Source organism: Bathycoccus prasinos (genome assembly GCF_002220235.1).
Source record: "Bathycoccus prasinos genomic : Chromosome_1".
In the NCBI taxonomy this organism is placed as follows: domain Eukaryota; kingdom Viridiplantae; phylum Chlorophyta; class Mamiellophyceae; order Mamiellales; family Bathycoccaceae; genus Bathycoccus; species Bathycoccus prasinos.
Genome location: NC_024008.1, coordinates 107888 through 123072, shown reverse-complemented (window position 1 = coordinate 123072; position 15185 = coordinate 107888). Strand labels below are relative to the sequence as shown.

Genomic DNA, 15185 nt, shown 5'->3' with positions numbered 1-15185 from the left:
AAAAAAAAGTCGCTCCTCTCGCACGATTTCACAAAGTCAACTTTTTTATTGGTTCATTCAAAAAAAAACAACAGACGACAAAAAAAGAGAAAAAAAGAGCACGCACCAAAAGAAACTGCTGACAAAATTTTCTATATATCAGAGAGAGAGAGAGAGAGAGAACGAGAAGACGAAGACGAAGAAGAGGACAAAAGATGAGTTCGACGAGATACGACCGACAAATGCGCTTATGGGGAGAAAACGGTCAGAAGTTACTCTCGTCCGCGAAAATTCTGGTCTTGGACGCCGGGGCGACGAGCGCGGAAGCGGCGAAGAATCTCATCTTGGGTGGAATCTCGCAACTGACGATGTGCGATTCGCCGAAACGGATGGTGGAAGAGAGAGACTTGGGGAATAACTTCATGACGAGTTTGAGTTTTGAAAAAGGGGACGAGGACGAGGGAGATGATGATGCGAACGATGATGCGTTGGTTTTAGAACGGACGAAGAGAATAAAAAGGGGCGACATGGTGTGCAAACACTTGAAATTGTTGAACCGAAACGTAGAGGTGAACTTTTGGGAGGAAGATCCGAGAGAGATGATTGAACGGTTTCGACGAGGCGAAGAAGACAAAGAAGAAGACAAAGAAGAACTTCGTCACCATCGATTGCAAGATTTCGATGTGATACTCGCGTCGCAGTTGGACGAACCGACGATGATTAAACTCGACGACATTTGTCAAAAGCTAGGGAAAAAGTTGTTGACGCTGCGGTCGAACGGATGTTTCGGGACGGTGAAGATATCCGGGGCGAAGACGCACTGCGTAGTCGAGGCGAAACCGGAAAATCGAAAAATGGATTTACGGTTGAGCGAGAGCGGCGTGTTTACAGAGTTAGAGGAGTTTGCGGAGAAGTTTGAGGATTTGGAGGCGATGGACGAGCAGAGGTTCGCGCACGTGCCGTGGGCGGTTTTGTTGCTCGTGGCGAAGAAAAGGTTCGACGAGAAGCAAAGGCAGACATTAGAAGACGGCGATTATGAGGCGCAGAAGCAGTTCAAGGAGTTTTTGAAATCCATGCGAAGGACGAAAACGGAGCTGAACTTTGAAGAGGCGTTGGAGAACGTGAGGATGGCGTGGCAGAAACCGGATGTGCCGGAGAACGTTTCGGAGTGTTTTGAAAAGTTGCCGAGGGAATTTCGAAGCGTTACTGAGGAAGGAGATGGAGTAGTGATGATGGACACAGAGACGACGCTATCCTCTTCGGACGTAGTATCGATAACGGACGTAGGAGCGAGCGATGTGAGCACAAAGTTGTTTTGGATCTTTGTCGCCGCGTTGGAAGAGTTTACGAAAAGGAACAAAAAGTTTCTCCCGTTGGACGCGGGCGCGTTGCCGGACATGACGTCAACGACGGATGCATTCGTCGGACTTCAAAGAGTGTACCTCGAGAAGGCACAAAAGGACCAACGCGAGATGTTGCGCATCGTTAAAGAAACGATCGTTCCCAATTTGAAGACGACGACGAGATCCAACGATAATAATAGTACCAGTGTTCGTCACGGGAGCAAAATCGTCGACGTTATCGAGAAGGACGTGGACGAAAAGCAGCTGGAAGAGTTTTGCATAAAGTTTTGCAAAAACGCGCGCGATATTCGATTCGTCTCCTTCACGTCGCTCGCAGACGAACGCGACATTTGGAGGTGGGAGAACAAACCAGAACACGAAGGCAAGAAGGCGCAAGTAGCCTCCTTCCTAGCCGTCGACAGTCCGCAACGCGTGTGCGCGTATTCCTACGCGCTTTTGCGCGCCTCGGACGCGTTCGAGGCAAAATTGTGTCGAAAAGCCGGCACATACGCGCCCGAAGAAGGCGTCGATAACGTCGTCGCCTCCTCGGGAACGGAAAAAGGCAAATCGATGCTCTTCCATCGCATGACGAGCGACTGCGCGGAACTTCGCGCGCTCGTCACCAAAAATTTAGAAGCCGCCATGTTCCAATCCTTCTCCACGTCCACTTCCCCGACGAAAATGGACGTCGTAGAAAAACCACCCTCCGATGACGCCGACGCCGTAAACGACGACGGTGGAAATGGTTCAAACAACATAAAAGCTGCCAAAGCCGAAGAGGCTGGTAAATTCTTGGAACGGCTCGCCTGGGAAGTCGTTCGCTCTCAAGGCGGCGAAATCCACGCCGTCGCCTCCGTCGTCGGCGGCGTCGCCAGTCAAGAGGCGATTAAACTCATCACCGGACAGTTCGTTCCGAGTCACGGGAGGGTGTGCGTCCACTTAGCCGACGGGAGCAGCGCCGTCCTTCCTTAGTAGTATAATAGTAGCGAGAGAGACAAAAACCACTCTGTTTGTAGTTGTTGTTCATCAGAAGAATAAATCGCCAGCAGAAAACTAAAAAACTTCATTTTTTTACGCGCAGATTAAAGTATCATGACCGAAGATGACATCGCTTTTCGCCGAAAGCGGCGGCGAAAAGGAGGAGGACACGGGACAAGAACAGTCTTTGTTTTCGTCTCTTTCCTTTCTTTTCTTCTCTTCGTCTTCCTCCTTTTTGCGTCTGCTTCTGTTCATGCGGTACACGCAAAATCCAATCCCGAAGAGAAGAAGAAAGAGTCCGACGCGGTGGACTCGAGACGACGACTGACGACTGACGACGAAAACGAAAACGGGCGACTTTTGAATAAAACAGCGAGAGAACTCGCGCGCGACGTGTACGCGAAGAGACGCGCGAGGACGAACGAGAAAAAGAAGGAAACCATCGGTCGTCGCCGGCTCGTGTTTCAACGCGACGTGGTGGCGATAGACGACCAAGGTGCCTCCTTTGCAAAGAAAAAAGAGGAACTTTTTTTTACAAGAAAGACGAAAGTCGTTCGACAAACACTAACGGAAGAAGAGGATAGAATGAAAGAAGAAGAAGAAGAAACGGTCTCGCGCGAACGATTGTTACGACGCGGAAGACGAACAGCGCCTTCAACGGCCGCCGCCGAGCAAAACGTAGAGTGGAACTTTGCGTCGTCGGCGTTTGGGAAAGAGCCGAAGGAGTACGGGGAGGAAATTTCTTCGAAACGAGCGAGGCGGAAACGTAGCGATGGAAGTGTTGGTGGGAGAATGAAGGATTACTTCAACGCCGTGAATGAAGACGCGACTGCATCGCAACAGTTTTACGTCGTTTTAGAAGAAGGCGTAACGGATACGAAGAGAGCGGAACAAATCTTGCGCAAAAACAGAGGCGGATTCGTGAAAGATTCGAATGGATTTCCAGTTATTGTTGGAGGTAAAAGCGGTGGGTACCTTGCGTTTGGACCTCCGGAAGCGGCTTTTGAGGTTTCAAAAGCTGCAGCGTGGGTCGACGCGTGGACGCCGGAACTTAGTTTAGACGCCTCGTTCGACGTCGTCGATGCAGTCATCGAGGTGGAGACGGAGAGAGCGAAGACGAGCGAAGGAACAGAAGAAGCAAAGGGAGAAACGTGGGGCAGTGAGAAGCGTCTGAAGTCACTTTTCAAGGAAATTGGCTTGGAAGCGAGGGAGAATAGAATCGGTGAGAGCGTCAATTCCTTGCGCGTCGACGTTACGCGACTAGGTAACGCCAAGGACGACAAAGTATTCGCAAAATATGCGAGCGAGGAAGTAATAGCAATCTTAATCGAAAAGGGAATCAATGTTCTAGTCGATGACGAGTCTTACGAGCTCGGACCAAACGTCACTATGGGAGCGAAACATAGCAGACGCAACGTCGTCTTTGATCCAGACGGTGGTTTTTTCAACTTGCGAAATATTCCCACGACGCAATTAGCCGACGCCGCAAGATTTATAGCCGCACTTCCATTTATAGTGCGTGTAGCACCGATGTATGCGCGAAAGACGTCGAATAGGAACGCCAAGGGTATAATCCAAGGGTCGATTTGGAAAAGCGGGATTACCACGATGGTGGCGACCCCTATTTGGAGCAAAGGCAATTTGCTCGGGGATTCAGTCATTGTTGGTGTTGGCGATACTGGAGCGGATCGAAACAGTTGCTATCTCGCGGGGAATAACAAGTTTAAACATTATATTACAGAGTATGGAAACGGAGAGGACGAAGATGGTCATGGCACGCATGTGGCTGCTTCAGTCGCGGGATACTCGACCATTGATACCGCAATTTACGACGGCATGGCAACCTCAGCCCAAATTGCATTTTTTGATCTTGCCTACACAGATGAGTTTGGAGATATTGTCATGACGGCGACGCCAAATATGGGATCTACGTATTATCAAGTTGCTTACGATGCTGGAGCGAGAATCCATTCAGATAGTTGGGGATACGACGTTTATGAGTACGAAAGTGAGACGACACAGATAGACGAATACGCTCGAAATACGCCGAAATTTCTTCCGTTTTTTGCCGCAGGTAACAGCGGTGACTACGGTTTATCTTCAGTTACGACGCCAGCGGGAGGGAAAAATATACTATCGATCGGGGCGTCGCTTACTCCAAGTTCATACATGACTGCAAACATAGCCGCCGGTACGGAATATTACAACGTAAATATTGCCAGCGATACACACTTTTCGCATTTGAAAATTATTTTACTACAAGCGGCAGATTTCGGATCGGATTGGGACAGCACGTCAAAAGCGTACGCAACTGTGGCTCGATCTGTTATCCACGCAACCCCGGAAGAGGGTTGCGCAGCTTTAAGTAACGCCGTGTACACGGATGCCATCGTGCTTGTAAAACGCGGGACGTGTTCGTTCGAACTCAAGGCGCGCAACGCATACACTGCTGGTGCAAAAGGTATACTGATTTACAATTACGAGTACGATACCAATTTACAAAACGGGTATAAAATTCACATGAGTCGAGATGAAGCTGCTTATCCTCTTGCTTTCACCTCAGCCGCGGTGGGGTTCATCACACATCGCGATGGATTGATCTTGAAGGCGTTGTCGGAGCGTTCTACTGGTATCAAAGTTACATTTTCCAGGTATACCAGGACAAATATGGATTTAGGTTTTGAAGATGTAGCCTCGTTCTCGTCTTCGGGGCCGTTTGGTTCGGATAACGATGATTTGCGAATTAAGCCAGATATTATTGCGCCGGGAGATAGTATTACATCGGCATATATCAACAGCGTGTGCGGGACGGCTACAATATCCGGAACTTCAATGGCATGCCCCATAGCAGCTGGCGGGACAGCACTTGTGCAAGAATATTTTGAGAAGGGATACTACCCAGGTGGAATTGCGGGCTCGAGTGCGAGTTATGCACCGTCTGGATCACTCATGAAAGCTATTGTCATTAACGGGGCAATGGCCATGACCGGTATCGACGAAGAATATCAAGAACCACTTGAGCAACCTCCTTCGTTCAAGCAGGGATGGGGAAGACTCAATCTCACGAATTCCCTCCACTTTGACGATATACCGGAATCCCCAAAGGCCATGTACATCCACGATAACAAGATATTGTCGGCATCAAATGATTACGAGGATGGTTTTTGTTTAGAGGTGAACCCCTACGCCGCCAAGTTCGAGCTCCGCGTGACGTTGGTTTGGGCCGACGTCGCTGATGAACGACTCGTGAACGATCTCGATTTAGAGTTACACTTTGGATCAAACTTTATAGGTATGTCCAAAATCCTTCCTCTGGATGGTTTGGAGGATCATATGAATAACGTCGAAAGAATTATTCACTCGAATCCTCAGCAAGGTAGGTATTGGATCAAAGTGAAGAAATATGGAAACTTTGGCTCTGGAAATGGGAGTATTCAAAATTATGCCGTCGTTGCTACGGGGACGTTTACGCATTTGGAAGACAGGACGTATGACAGTTGCTCTCTGGACAATCCACCGCCACCACCGTCTCCACCTCCCTCGAGTCCTCCGTCTCCACCGCCTTCCCCTCCTCCACCTCCGCCGTCACCGCCGCCGCCAAGTCCGAAGCCGTCACCTCCTCCGAGCCCACCGCCAGACTCGTCTAAACCATCACCTCCTCCGCCTCCGCCAATCGCGAAAGTTTCAGGTCGTGCGTATGCGAGCGGATATCTCTCGAAGTGTACCGTGTATCTCGATACTAATAAGAATGGCGAACGAGATTTCACGCTTGACCCGCAAACAACAACAGACGAGTTCGGTGCTTTTACGCTCTCTCCAACGGTTAGTTATTCAGTAGCATCGACGATATTGATTGCCGATACCAGCAGCACGTCATGTACAGATGCCTATACGAAACGAACGAGCGCACTTTCAATATTAAAAGCACCTCCGGGTTCGACAATGCTATCGCCACTGTCGACAATTTTGGTCGCGATGATGGCGAAAATAGGCAGTTATCCTCGGGTGTCTGCTTATGATCAAATGAAGACTGCATTTGGATGGGATAATACGCAAGTGGACCTGCTCGATAGAGATTCTTTAGCTGAAGCGCAAAATGACGTTATTGAGGAATACGTGCACGTTGCCACGACGAACGTGAATTTGGCGAATCTGATTGCTTCGACTTCGAGAATGATTTGTGGCATAAAGTCCAACACAGCTTTGTCTACGTGCGAGGCATACGCCGTCAAGGCGATCGCAGAACGTGTAATTGCGCAATATGGACGCATTGAAAGTAACAGGGCCATGAATTCTCGTCGTCGGCTGAACGAGCTTATGCGAACTGATTTGCTAGACTTCTACAACGCCGAAGTCATTGCGGATGTTGTCTCAGATGCGTTGGAAGTCGCGCAGAATGCAGGAAACGTGGAGTATGATGGATCGGAAGTTTTGCAAGGCGTTGCGACGATGGCAGCGGCAGTTGCAAATGCCGCAACGGTACTTTTAGACTTGAAAGATTCTATTGCTAGTGGATCATCGATCGATGATTTCTTAGCGAGTATCGCGGCGGTTGCTACTGTGTCACAGTCGCCCTCTTTACTTTCCGAGATTGAAGAGTTATCGCACAGTGGAGAGGCTTCGATAAGTTCTACTGGTCCTTTAGCAAGTGCAAGCTCCTCAAAGACATCGTACTACGATGCTTTTGAAACTACCAAAGCGGATATAGACTGGGATTTGACGTATAGTTTCCCTCCTCCGAATCCGTCACCGCCTCCACCGCCATCGCCTGGACCAGCACCGCTGACACTTACTGATGTTGCCAAGTCTGCGAGTCCCGCAGCTTTGGCTGGTGCGGTACTTTCCGTCGTGTTCATATTCCTTATCCTTTGCTTCAGGCGCAAAATAGCGCGATGCTGCTCACCAGAGGCCAAACGTCTGGAAAATCAAGCAAACGTAGGTGTTCCTGTTGCCGTCCATCGCACGTTACCCGGACACCGATCACGACCGGCGCCCGTAATATGGCAGCTTGATGATGAAGAAGGAGATGAACAGCAACGCGTGACGGGACAAATGCAACCGCTCTCTCCGGAAGCAACGGTAAGTCTGCGCGATCGATACGCAAGCGGTATTACCAATTCGCAGGGCGAATTTCTCAGGGCAATACCGACTCAGCCTCCTGTACGAAATGAACGAGAGGCAACGAGAGATCCAGGAATTTGGTACCCGGACGACGATGGCGACAACGAATCGCGCATGATTCCGACCATAGTCGACGCCGAAGCAGAAGTGCTTCGTCTAGAAAATTTTAGGCGCCAGTTGGCCACACAAGGACGCACCTTTCCGGGAGGAGGTGCTAACGAAAATGAAGATATCACCGTAGTTGAGCATAGATGATAATTTGTACAATAATACAAACAACGGTACTGTACGCTGATTGAACAACTTCTTTCTAAGCTAAAGCTAGAACTAAAAATATAAATACACCAAATTGACTTTTAAATTTTGACTGCGCACCAGATGCGGTAGGCATGAACTGCTCTCTTCCCGGAGACTCAGGCGGTACTGGCGGAGGCGCAGGCGGAGGCACAAGCGCTTCCACTGACGTTTGGGGTGGTAGTGGAGGCGGAGCCGGAAGCAATGGCGGAGGGGAAGGAGGCGGCGAGGGCGGCGGCAACGGTGGACTAGGAGGAGGAGAAGGAGGAGGAGAAGGAGGGGGGCAAGGAGGAGGAGAAGGAGGAGGAGGAGGAGGCGTGCACGAGGATATATCGCGCACTGCTTCAGCCGTGACGAAGCTGCCAGTGGCTACAAACGCGAAGCTTTGGTCACTAACGAGCGACGATGCGCTGATTTTCGCATAGTATAGCCCCCTTTTTGGATACGACCACACAATCTTTTCCACCGTATTTAGTGAATCGCGATATAACGGTGCAATAGTCTCAAAAGTGCCCGACATGTCTCTCGAATAGTATAGCGTGATATCGAGATCGTTGATGAGTGATCCATCCGAACCAGAAAGTGATGGTTCGTCGTACCAAGTCAGCGTCATCGATAGCGTTTCCGTGGTATCGTCTGACAGTAACATGCAAGCGCCATAGGATGCCGTTACTTCGGTGAAAATCAAACCAGAGTCATCCATCACGTAGATATTTGTCGGAGATTGCACGTTCGAGTCGATATCTTTTAGCTTCAAAGAGTTTGCCAAGTCTACGCGCCCAAAACCGGCTTTCATCGAAGGTGCCGATTCCAACGGAGTTCTATCCAAGGAATCAAAACCTTCTAATTGTCTAGCCCCATTGATCAAGACTGCCTTTAACAACATGCCGCTGACATTAGTCAACGCCTTTTCCGATATCTTCTCTCCAGAAGGGTAATATCCATCGGCAAAATATTGTCTAGTGATTGCGAGTGCGCCGGAAACCGCCGGCGCCGCGTACGATGTTCCCGCCATGAACGTCGCCACCTTGCAATGCACGACGGATGCCGTATTTGTGGTGTTCACATCTACTGATTCAATATTTTGGGCAGGTGCTACGAGTAAAGGCGCGATTCGTCCATCATCTGTAGGCCCCGCACTCGAGAAATCCGCCGCGTGCTCGTATTGATTGTCACTGGAAGCTTCTATTGTGGTAACTTTAATTGTCAACGCAGGAAACACGTCATTGGCATTCAAATCACCTTTCTCAACGAGCGCGCGTAAAAGAAGACCATCTTTCATGGGAATGAACGCAGACAAGAAAGATGATGACGTCTGATCATCTACCATTGATGCCAATCGCGCTTTTGTTTCGTTTGCATAGACGAGCGCACCATAGTATCCGGCAGTCTCTGCGTTTTTTAATCGTTCCGCGTGCGAACAAGAAACTCCGTCTGACTTGAGAAGAACAATTTGATTCGAATCAATCGCGCTTGGCAAAGCCGCGCACCCGTTCTCTGGACTCCCCACTGTGACTATACGATACAAATCAGTTGACACATACGTCTTATTAACGCTCGCCATACCACGCACGTTTGCGTGCGCCCAGTGCGCGTAACCATCCCCTAATTCTATTTTGACCGCATATGGCGACGGCGAGAGACTCGGTGATTTTACACTTCTGGTCCCACCGACAGAAATGACATTCTTTGCGTTTGCTGGTCTCGTTATACTATTGCGCGCTTTCCCCCCCACGGAGCCTGGGTTTCCCTTGTTTCCCGCGGAGAAGACGACAACATTCTCTTGATTTTCATTCAAAAACAGGTCGACTTCATATTCACTTGATTCGTACGAATATGAATTTGTTATACCCCAACTATGAGAATGCACGCGAGCAGAGAAAGTATCGCTTGGGTACCCATACAAAAGTGACCTCGAAACGTTGGATAAACTTACCAAGACTTCTGATCCGTCGGTGTCCTCGTATCCAATATCTGTAAATGCGACGCGCGCATTTTTAGCCACACCGTCGTACTGTTTGTCCCAATAGAATGAGCCAGACGACCCGAAAAACACTCCAGCGACTTTCGTGCCGTGGCCACTACCATCCACCATATTTTGACTATCGCTCAGTGAGCGCAAGTCGAGAATTTTTGAAAACGTCGTTGCGTTGGCGTTTGGCGTTTTCACGTCGCTAAAGTAGCAATTATACTTGTCTATGCCCGTATCGGTCAATGCGACGACTTGATTAGTACCTGTCAAACCGAGTTTCCACATAGGACATCGATTATAGCTCGTGAGTCCTTGACCTCCCTGTACTAAAGATTGCGTGTTATAATTGTGCGTGACGATTGGAAGCGTTTCATGCATGTACACCACCGCGTTGTGTTTCATTATATTTGAGAAAATCCTCTCGCGTTCTCCTCCTCCTACGTCTCTGGCAAAAGTACACTGGACTTTTACGCCGTTCGTATCTGACGCTCGACAATACGAAGTCGACGCGTTCCGCGAGCTCATGATATCGCTCAATTCCTCTGCCACTGACTGAGCGAACAAAAAGTTTTCCTCTCGCGCAATTGTACCTCTTGCACCGAAAAACGGTGCCGGCGCAACCATCGTCTCGAACCATTCGCACATAGTTTTTGCGCAAACGCTCTCAAACGCAAAAGAGGACGCAGTTTCTTTCGGCCATTCGTTTACGACTGAATATTGCATCGCACTCGTTCCACCAAAACGTTCCGCAACTGCAGCCGCCAAAGGCGGTCCAAACGCTAGAAATGTTTGTTCCGGTATCGGTCCCAACAAACCACCTTTAGCTTTGTTCAAAGCGATATCCAAATCCCGCCACGCGCGGGGGGTGGACAAAGCTTCTCCCACGAGCGTCACTAAGAACAAACGCGTGTCATCAATATCATCATCATCATCATTACCAGTTTCATCACCAATTTTACGACTTATCTTTCTTCTCCATCGCGGCGCACCAAAAGCAGCAGCATTCGAAGAAGATGCTCTTTTCGTTCGCGAAGCGTTCCTCCGCAATAACGCGTTTCTCGTTTCTGTGTCGCTCTCGTTTCCGTCTCTTTGCATTGTTTCGTTCAAAAACCTCTCGTATTCTTCATCCACGAGCACGTATTTCAAATCCATCGTTTGTTTCGCGAGAACATCGACCCGTTCTCCGTGCCGTAAGCGCACTCTCGGGACCGCTGTAACGAACTGCGTTGTGGAAAAGAAGAGGAGGACGACGACGAAAAGGAGCACCTTTAGAAAGAGTGCAAGTAAGGCGAGACCAGAAGTCATCCTCTTTATTTCTTTACAAAGAATGCGGTTAATACGCGCAGATTATATCATCTTCGTCATCGTTTTGTCCGTGTGTAAAGTCTCTCCGCTGTTAAATACTGACGCGAATTAGAAAGCGAATATTCTCCCTTCTATGACAAGACGAGAAACTTCAGCGAAAAGTGAAATATGGACTCACGAATCTACTTCACGCGCGTTCTGCTACAAAATACTGCTAATAAATACACTACAATCAAAGCGCGTCCGTGTACGGCGTCATTGAACCCAACGCAAAAAGCGCCACGTTCGCACTCACCCCTAACATCAATCCTAACATCAAACCGGCTTGTTCGTCGTTGCTCCCTCTTCTGGTTTCTCTGGTAGCGCGAGGCCACAAGGCTCTGGAGAAGGCGTAGGCGCACATCAAACAACTCGCAGCTTCCAATAAACCTTCTATTTTGAACAAGTTTTTCTTACCAGAAGATTCTTCCAGATGTTTGTTCAAGTCGCGCTCGGATTTGAAGACTTTCACAAACTTGGCCGCGACGACGGCGGAGAAGAAAAAGGCGAAACCTACCGAGAGGGAAGCGCGCAGCGCAAGTTCAGAAGCGTTACCGGCTTTACAGCTAAACGCGCTCAAAGCTGCTGGAGCGGTTCTCACAAGAGCACGGATGCACGCCGGAAATTCGATGTGAATGTTCTCTAATGATTCAGAGGCGGAGGCGAAGCGGACGCCATCGAGGACGGAGAGGGAAACGCACGTGATGGACACGATGAACGCCTCAAAGGCGCCGTCGATGGCATCCCACCCGTTCGCGAGGCTCGCGAGGCTACTGCTACTGTTTGTGGTTGTCGAGTTCTTCTCTGCACTCTCAGACGAGGAGAACGCGTCCAAGAAGACAAGCTTTGGGAGTCGCAACAGAATAAATCTCGCCAGCATCACGCCGACGACGGCGAATACAATCTCCACTACTCCTCCGTAATAAATAGCGCGAAGCGTGAGTAACATCGCGCGTACACCCATGACGATCAACACACCACTCGCAATCCCTAACGTTGCGCCTATTTTACCGTCCTCAAAACTACTTTTCCTACGCGCCGAGGACGATTTCAACACGTCTCCTTCAATATTGTTGTTGTTGCTGTTCATATCTATTTCATCATTTCTTCGAACCTTGTCCCTAAACAAGCGCTCGACGAGCAACATCCCTTTCTTGTTCGTAAAGCGTAACGTAAACAGCGCGAACGAGGCTATAAACGCCGGCGCAAGCGCTAAATAAAACGTACTCTTCCCGCCGCCCCCGCCGCTCCCCACGTCGTCTCCTCCTAAACCAAAATCTTTCAACGTCGGAGCTCGTAATGTCCCATCTTCGTTGTCCAGCCTTTGCATGGCCATCCGAAACCCTTCCAACGCTGCCGCACTCATCGTTGCCGCCGTTGCCACTGCTCTCGCATCCTCCGCGCCTTCAAACGCGTCCGGTAACAACTCCGCGAACACAATCCAAATCATACACCCGGCGCTAAAACCGACTCCAAACGGCATCAAGCTCGTAAACGTTTCCACGAACAAAAACGACGGCACCGCCGTTACCGTTTGCGGCAACGAACTCACGACAGACCAAAACAAACACTGCATCGGTTTCACGCCTTTACTCGCCAACACTGTCGACACCGCCAAACCTTCCGGAACGTTATGCACGCCGATGGCAAACGTCACCAAACACCCTTGCGCCCACCCGTGGACTCCTGAAAAACTCACCCCGACGCCCGACCCTTCTCCGAACGAGTGCGCGGTCATGATACCAACCACGAGTAACGTTTTCCGTGCATCCGCGCCGACTAAATTCGCAAACGACACGTCTTCGTGCGCGCGTAAAATTTTCTGCAAAAAAGCAATAAAAGTTGCCCCGCAGAACAATCCAAAAACCACCAGACCGGGACCGTGCGGTTGGCCTTCGTGAACCATATCGAAAGAAGCCGCGAGCATGACCCCACACGCGATGGCGTTCGCTAACCCGGCGTACAACGGGGAGAGTTTCTCCCCTTTCGGGAGTAAAAAGAATGGAACAGAGCCGAGACCGGTCATGGATGCCATCAGAAGCGTCAAGACGAAAACGGACGTTGGAGTGACCGCGGCGACGACATCGTCGCTGGAAAGTGCACCTTCCGCGGCAGCCCCGACCATTTTTATATCGATTTATGATGTTGATGCTGGCTTTGTCGTGCTCTCTCGCGCGTCCTGTGACTAATAATCAAGAGCTGTTCTTTAGGACCGAGAGAGAGAGTTAATTCAACGCGTGCGAGGGGTCGTTCCCCGATAATTCTGAAGCAAAAAGTTACATCAAAACAACGGCAAATTTTTGGCTCAACGACCAAAAGACGAGTCAAATCAAATGAACGCGAAGTCGTGCAATCGACGTGTATTTCAAAGTGTTGTTGTGTATTTGTTGTCATTATTATTATTACTAGTCAAAGCAGCGGCAAATGTAGCTATGTGGTATTGTTGTGTTCTTTTTTATTATACATCCGTATGCGCCGAACGCTGGGTCCCGTTTGGCGTCGTCGCGGTACCTCGTTCTCTCTGGCTTTCGTGACCGAGCGAATGGCCTCGCTTCTTCCGGGATCTCGACGGCGTCGCTTGGATTTCACATCCGCCGTACATTTTCCTCTGGAAATTGGAAAAAGCTTTCGCGATGGCTTCTTCCACGTCGTGGTCGCGAATTCTCGAGTACACTCTGACTTTGCGTTCTAAAAAGTTGGTCGGCAACAAGGAGGAGACTTTCGATCGGTCGATGTGGAAGGATTCTTCGTCGGTTAATTCTTGGAAGAATTTCACTCTCGAGACTGGATCTTTGTCTTTCATGGAGTAATCGATTTTGACGTTGTGAACGATGATCATTTCAGGTTTCAAGCCGCCCGGTATGGTGTTGCTAGTGCTATTGGATTCGTACGAAGTGGAGATATCTTCCTCCGTGACGTCTTTGAAATCGCTCAAATACTCCTCCGGGACCGTGTATTCGTTGACAAAAACGTACAAATCTCGTTTTCGTAATCGTTTAATTATATCGCGCGCTTTTTGTAACTCTGGTTCGTTCGAAAATTCGATTTGTTTCACGATCGTATCGTCCAGTTTAATAAACTCTTTCGGGTCTCGAATGGCGTGCGATATTCGACCGTTCCATCCAACGTCTGCTTCGACCATGGCGTCTACAATCATATACTCCACCGCCTTCGCTTTTTTATGCGTGTACACCACGTGGTGCATATTTGCGCGCATATCAAACAATCTGTACACGTTGTATACCTCGCTCGCTTTGAAACAAATCTCGTCGTCGATGACTTTCATGAACGAAATCAACCGGTTCATGTCCACCGAAGCGGATATGCCGGTGTTTTTCGAGTCTCGCATCAAATACTCAAACTTATCCACGTCCACGCTGTTTCTTTTATTCGCCACGATGTCGAACAAAAACTTATTCTGTTTATACCCAGAATCGTTCGAACTGATTAAATCTTTCACTTTTTGGACAATTCTAGGCGATAAGTCGACGCCGTTGTCCTCGACCAGCCACTCGAACATATCGCACGACATGTCCTCGTGACTCCACTTCTTTGCCTCGGCTTTGCCTAATCTCAGCGGTAAAAACTCGTTATCGAACACGTGCGAATACGGCCCATGGCCTAAATCGTGACACAAACCGGCTAATTGAACGCATAACTTATCCTCCGCGTCCCATTTCAACGATCGCGTCGACCTCGTCAAAGTCTCGTACACGTTGCTCGCCAAGTGCGACGTCCCCAACGAGTGTTCAAACCTATTATGCGAAGCTCCCGGAAAAACGTAATACGCCGTCCCTAACTGCTTCAACTCCCTCAGCCTTTGCATCTGCGGCGTATCGATCACGTCGCACAACTTCCCGCTAAAATACATGTGATTATGCACCGGATCGTTCACGACTTTCCCTTTATTCCTTTCCCGTGATTTCGTGTAATAATCTTGCACGATGAGGGGTTCACTCGCGCGTAAAATGTTCGGGTTCTGTCGCATTTGCGACATTGGAATTTCACCAATATTGTTGTTGTTCTCCTCGTCCTCTCGCACTTGCGACATGGGTAAGTACGGCTCGTCCGGTAAGTTATCATCGTCCACCACTAAAAGTCTTCCATCGTCTTTATTCTCATTCTTAGAAGTCGTCGTTGTATCATCTGCGCAT

The 15185-nt window shown here is 49.3% G+C and overlaps 5 protein-coding genes across 5 annotated transcripts; 2 read left to right on the top strand and 3 right to left on the bottom strand.

The window, feature by feature from the left end:
• Window positions 1-194: 194 nt before the first annotated feature.
• Window positions 195-2294, top strand: Bathy01g00660 (predicted protein; the record flags this gene model as incomplete). Its single annotated transcript, XM_007515392.1, has 1 exon — window positions 195-2294. The coding sequence occupies one exon, from the start codon at window positions 195-197 to the stop codon at window positions 2292-2294; it is 2100 nt and encodes a 699-aa protein (XP_007515454.1).
• A 120-nt stretch (window positions 2295-2414) lies between these two features.
• On the top strand, window positions 2415-7676 carry Bathy01g00650 (predicted protein; the record flags this gene model as incomplete). The annotated part of the gene is made up of 1 exon (XM_007515452.1): window positions 2415-7676. The coding sequence occupies one exon, from the start codon at window positions 2415-2417 to the stop codon at window positions 7674-7676; it is 5262 nt and encodes a 1753-aa protein (XP_007515514.1).
• Window positions 7677-7731: 55 nt separating this feature from the next.
• Bathy01g00640 (predicted protein) lies at window positions 7732-10992 on the bottom strand (the record flags this gene model as incomplete). The annotated part of the gene is made up of 1 exon (XM_007515535.1): window positions 7732-10992. The coding sequence occupies one exon, from the start codon at window positions 10990-10992 to the stop codon at window positions 7732-7734; it is 3261 nt and encodes a 1086-aa protein (XP_007515597.1).
• A 232-nt stretch (window positions 10993-11224) lies between these two features.
• On the bottom strand, window positions 11225-13156 carry Bathy01g00630 (zinc/iron permease; the record flags this gene model as incomplete). Its single annotated transcript, XM_007515553.1, has 1 exon — window positions 11225-13156. One exon carries the CDS (start codon window positions 13154-13156, stop codon window positions 11225-11227), a length of 1932 nt encoding a protein of 643 aa, XP_007515615.1.
• A 333-nt stretch (window positions 13157-13489) lies between these two features.
• On the bottom strand, window positions 13490-15082 carry Bathy01g00620 (predicted protein; the record flags this gene model as incomplete). Its single annotated transcript, XM_007515711.1, has 1 exon — window positions 13490-15082. The coding sequence occupies one exon, from the start codon at window positions 15080-15082 to the stop codon at window positions 13490-13492; it is 1593 nt and encodes a 530-aa protein (XP_007515773.1).
• Between the last annotated feature and the right edge of the window lie 103 nt (window positions 15083-15185).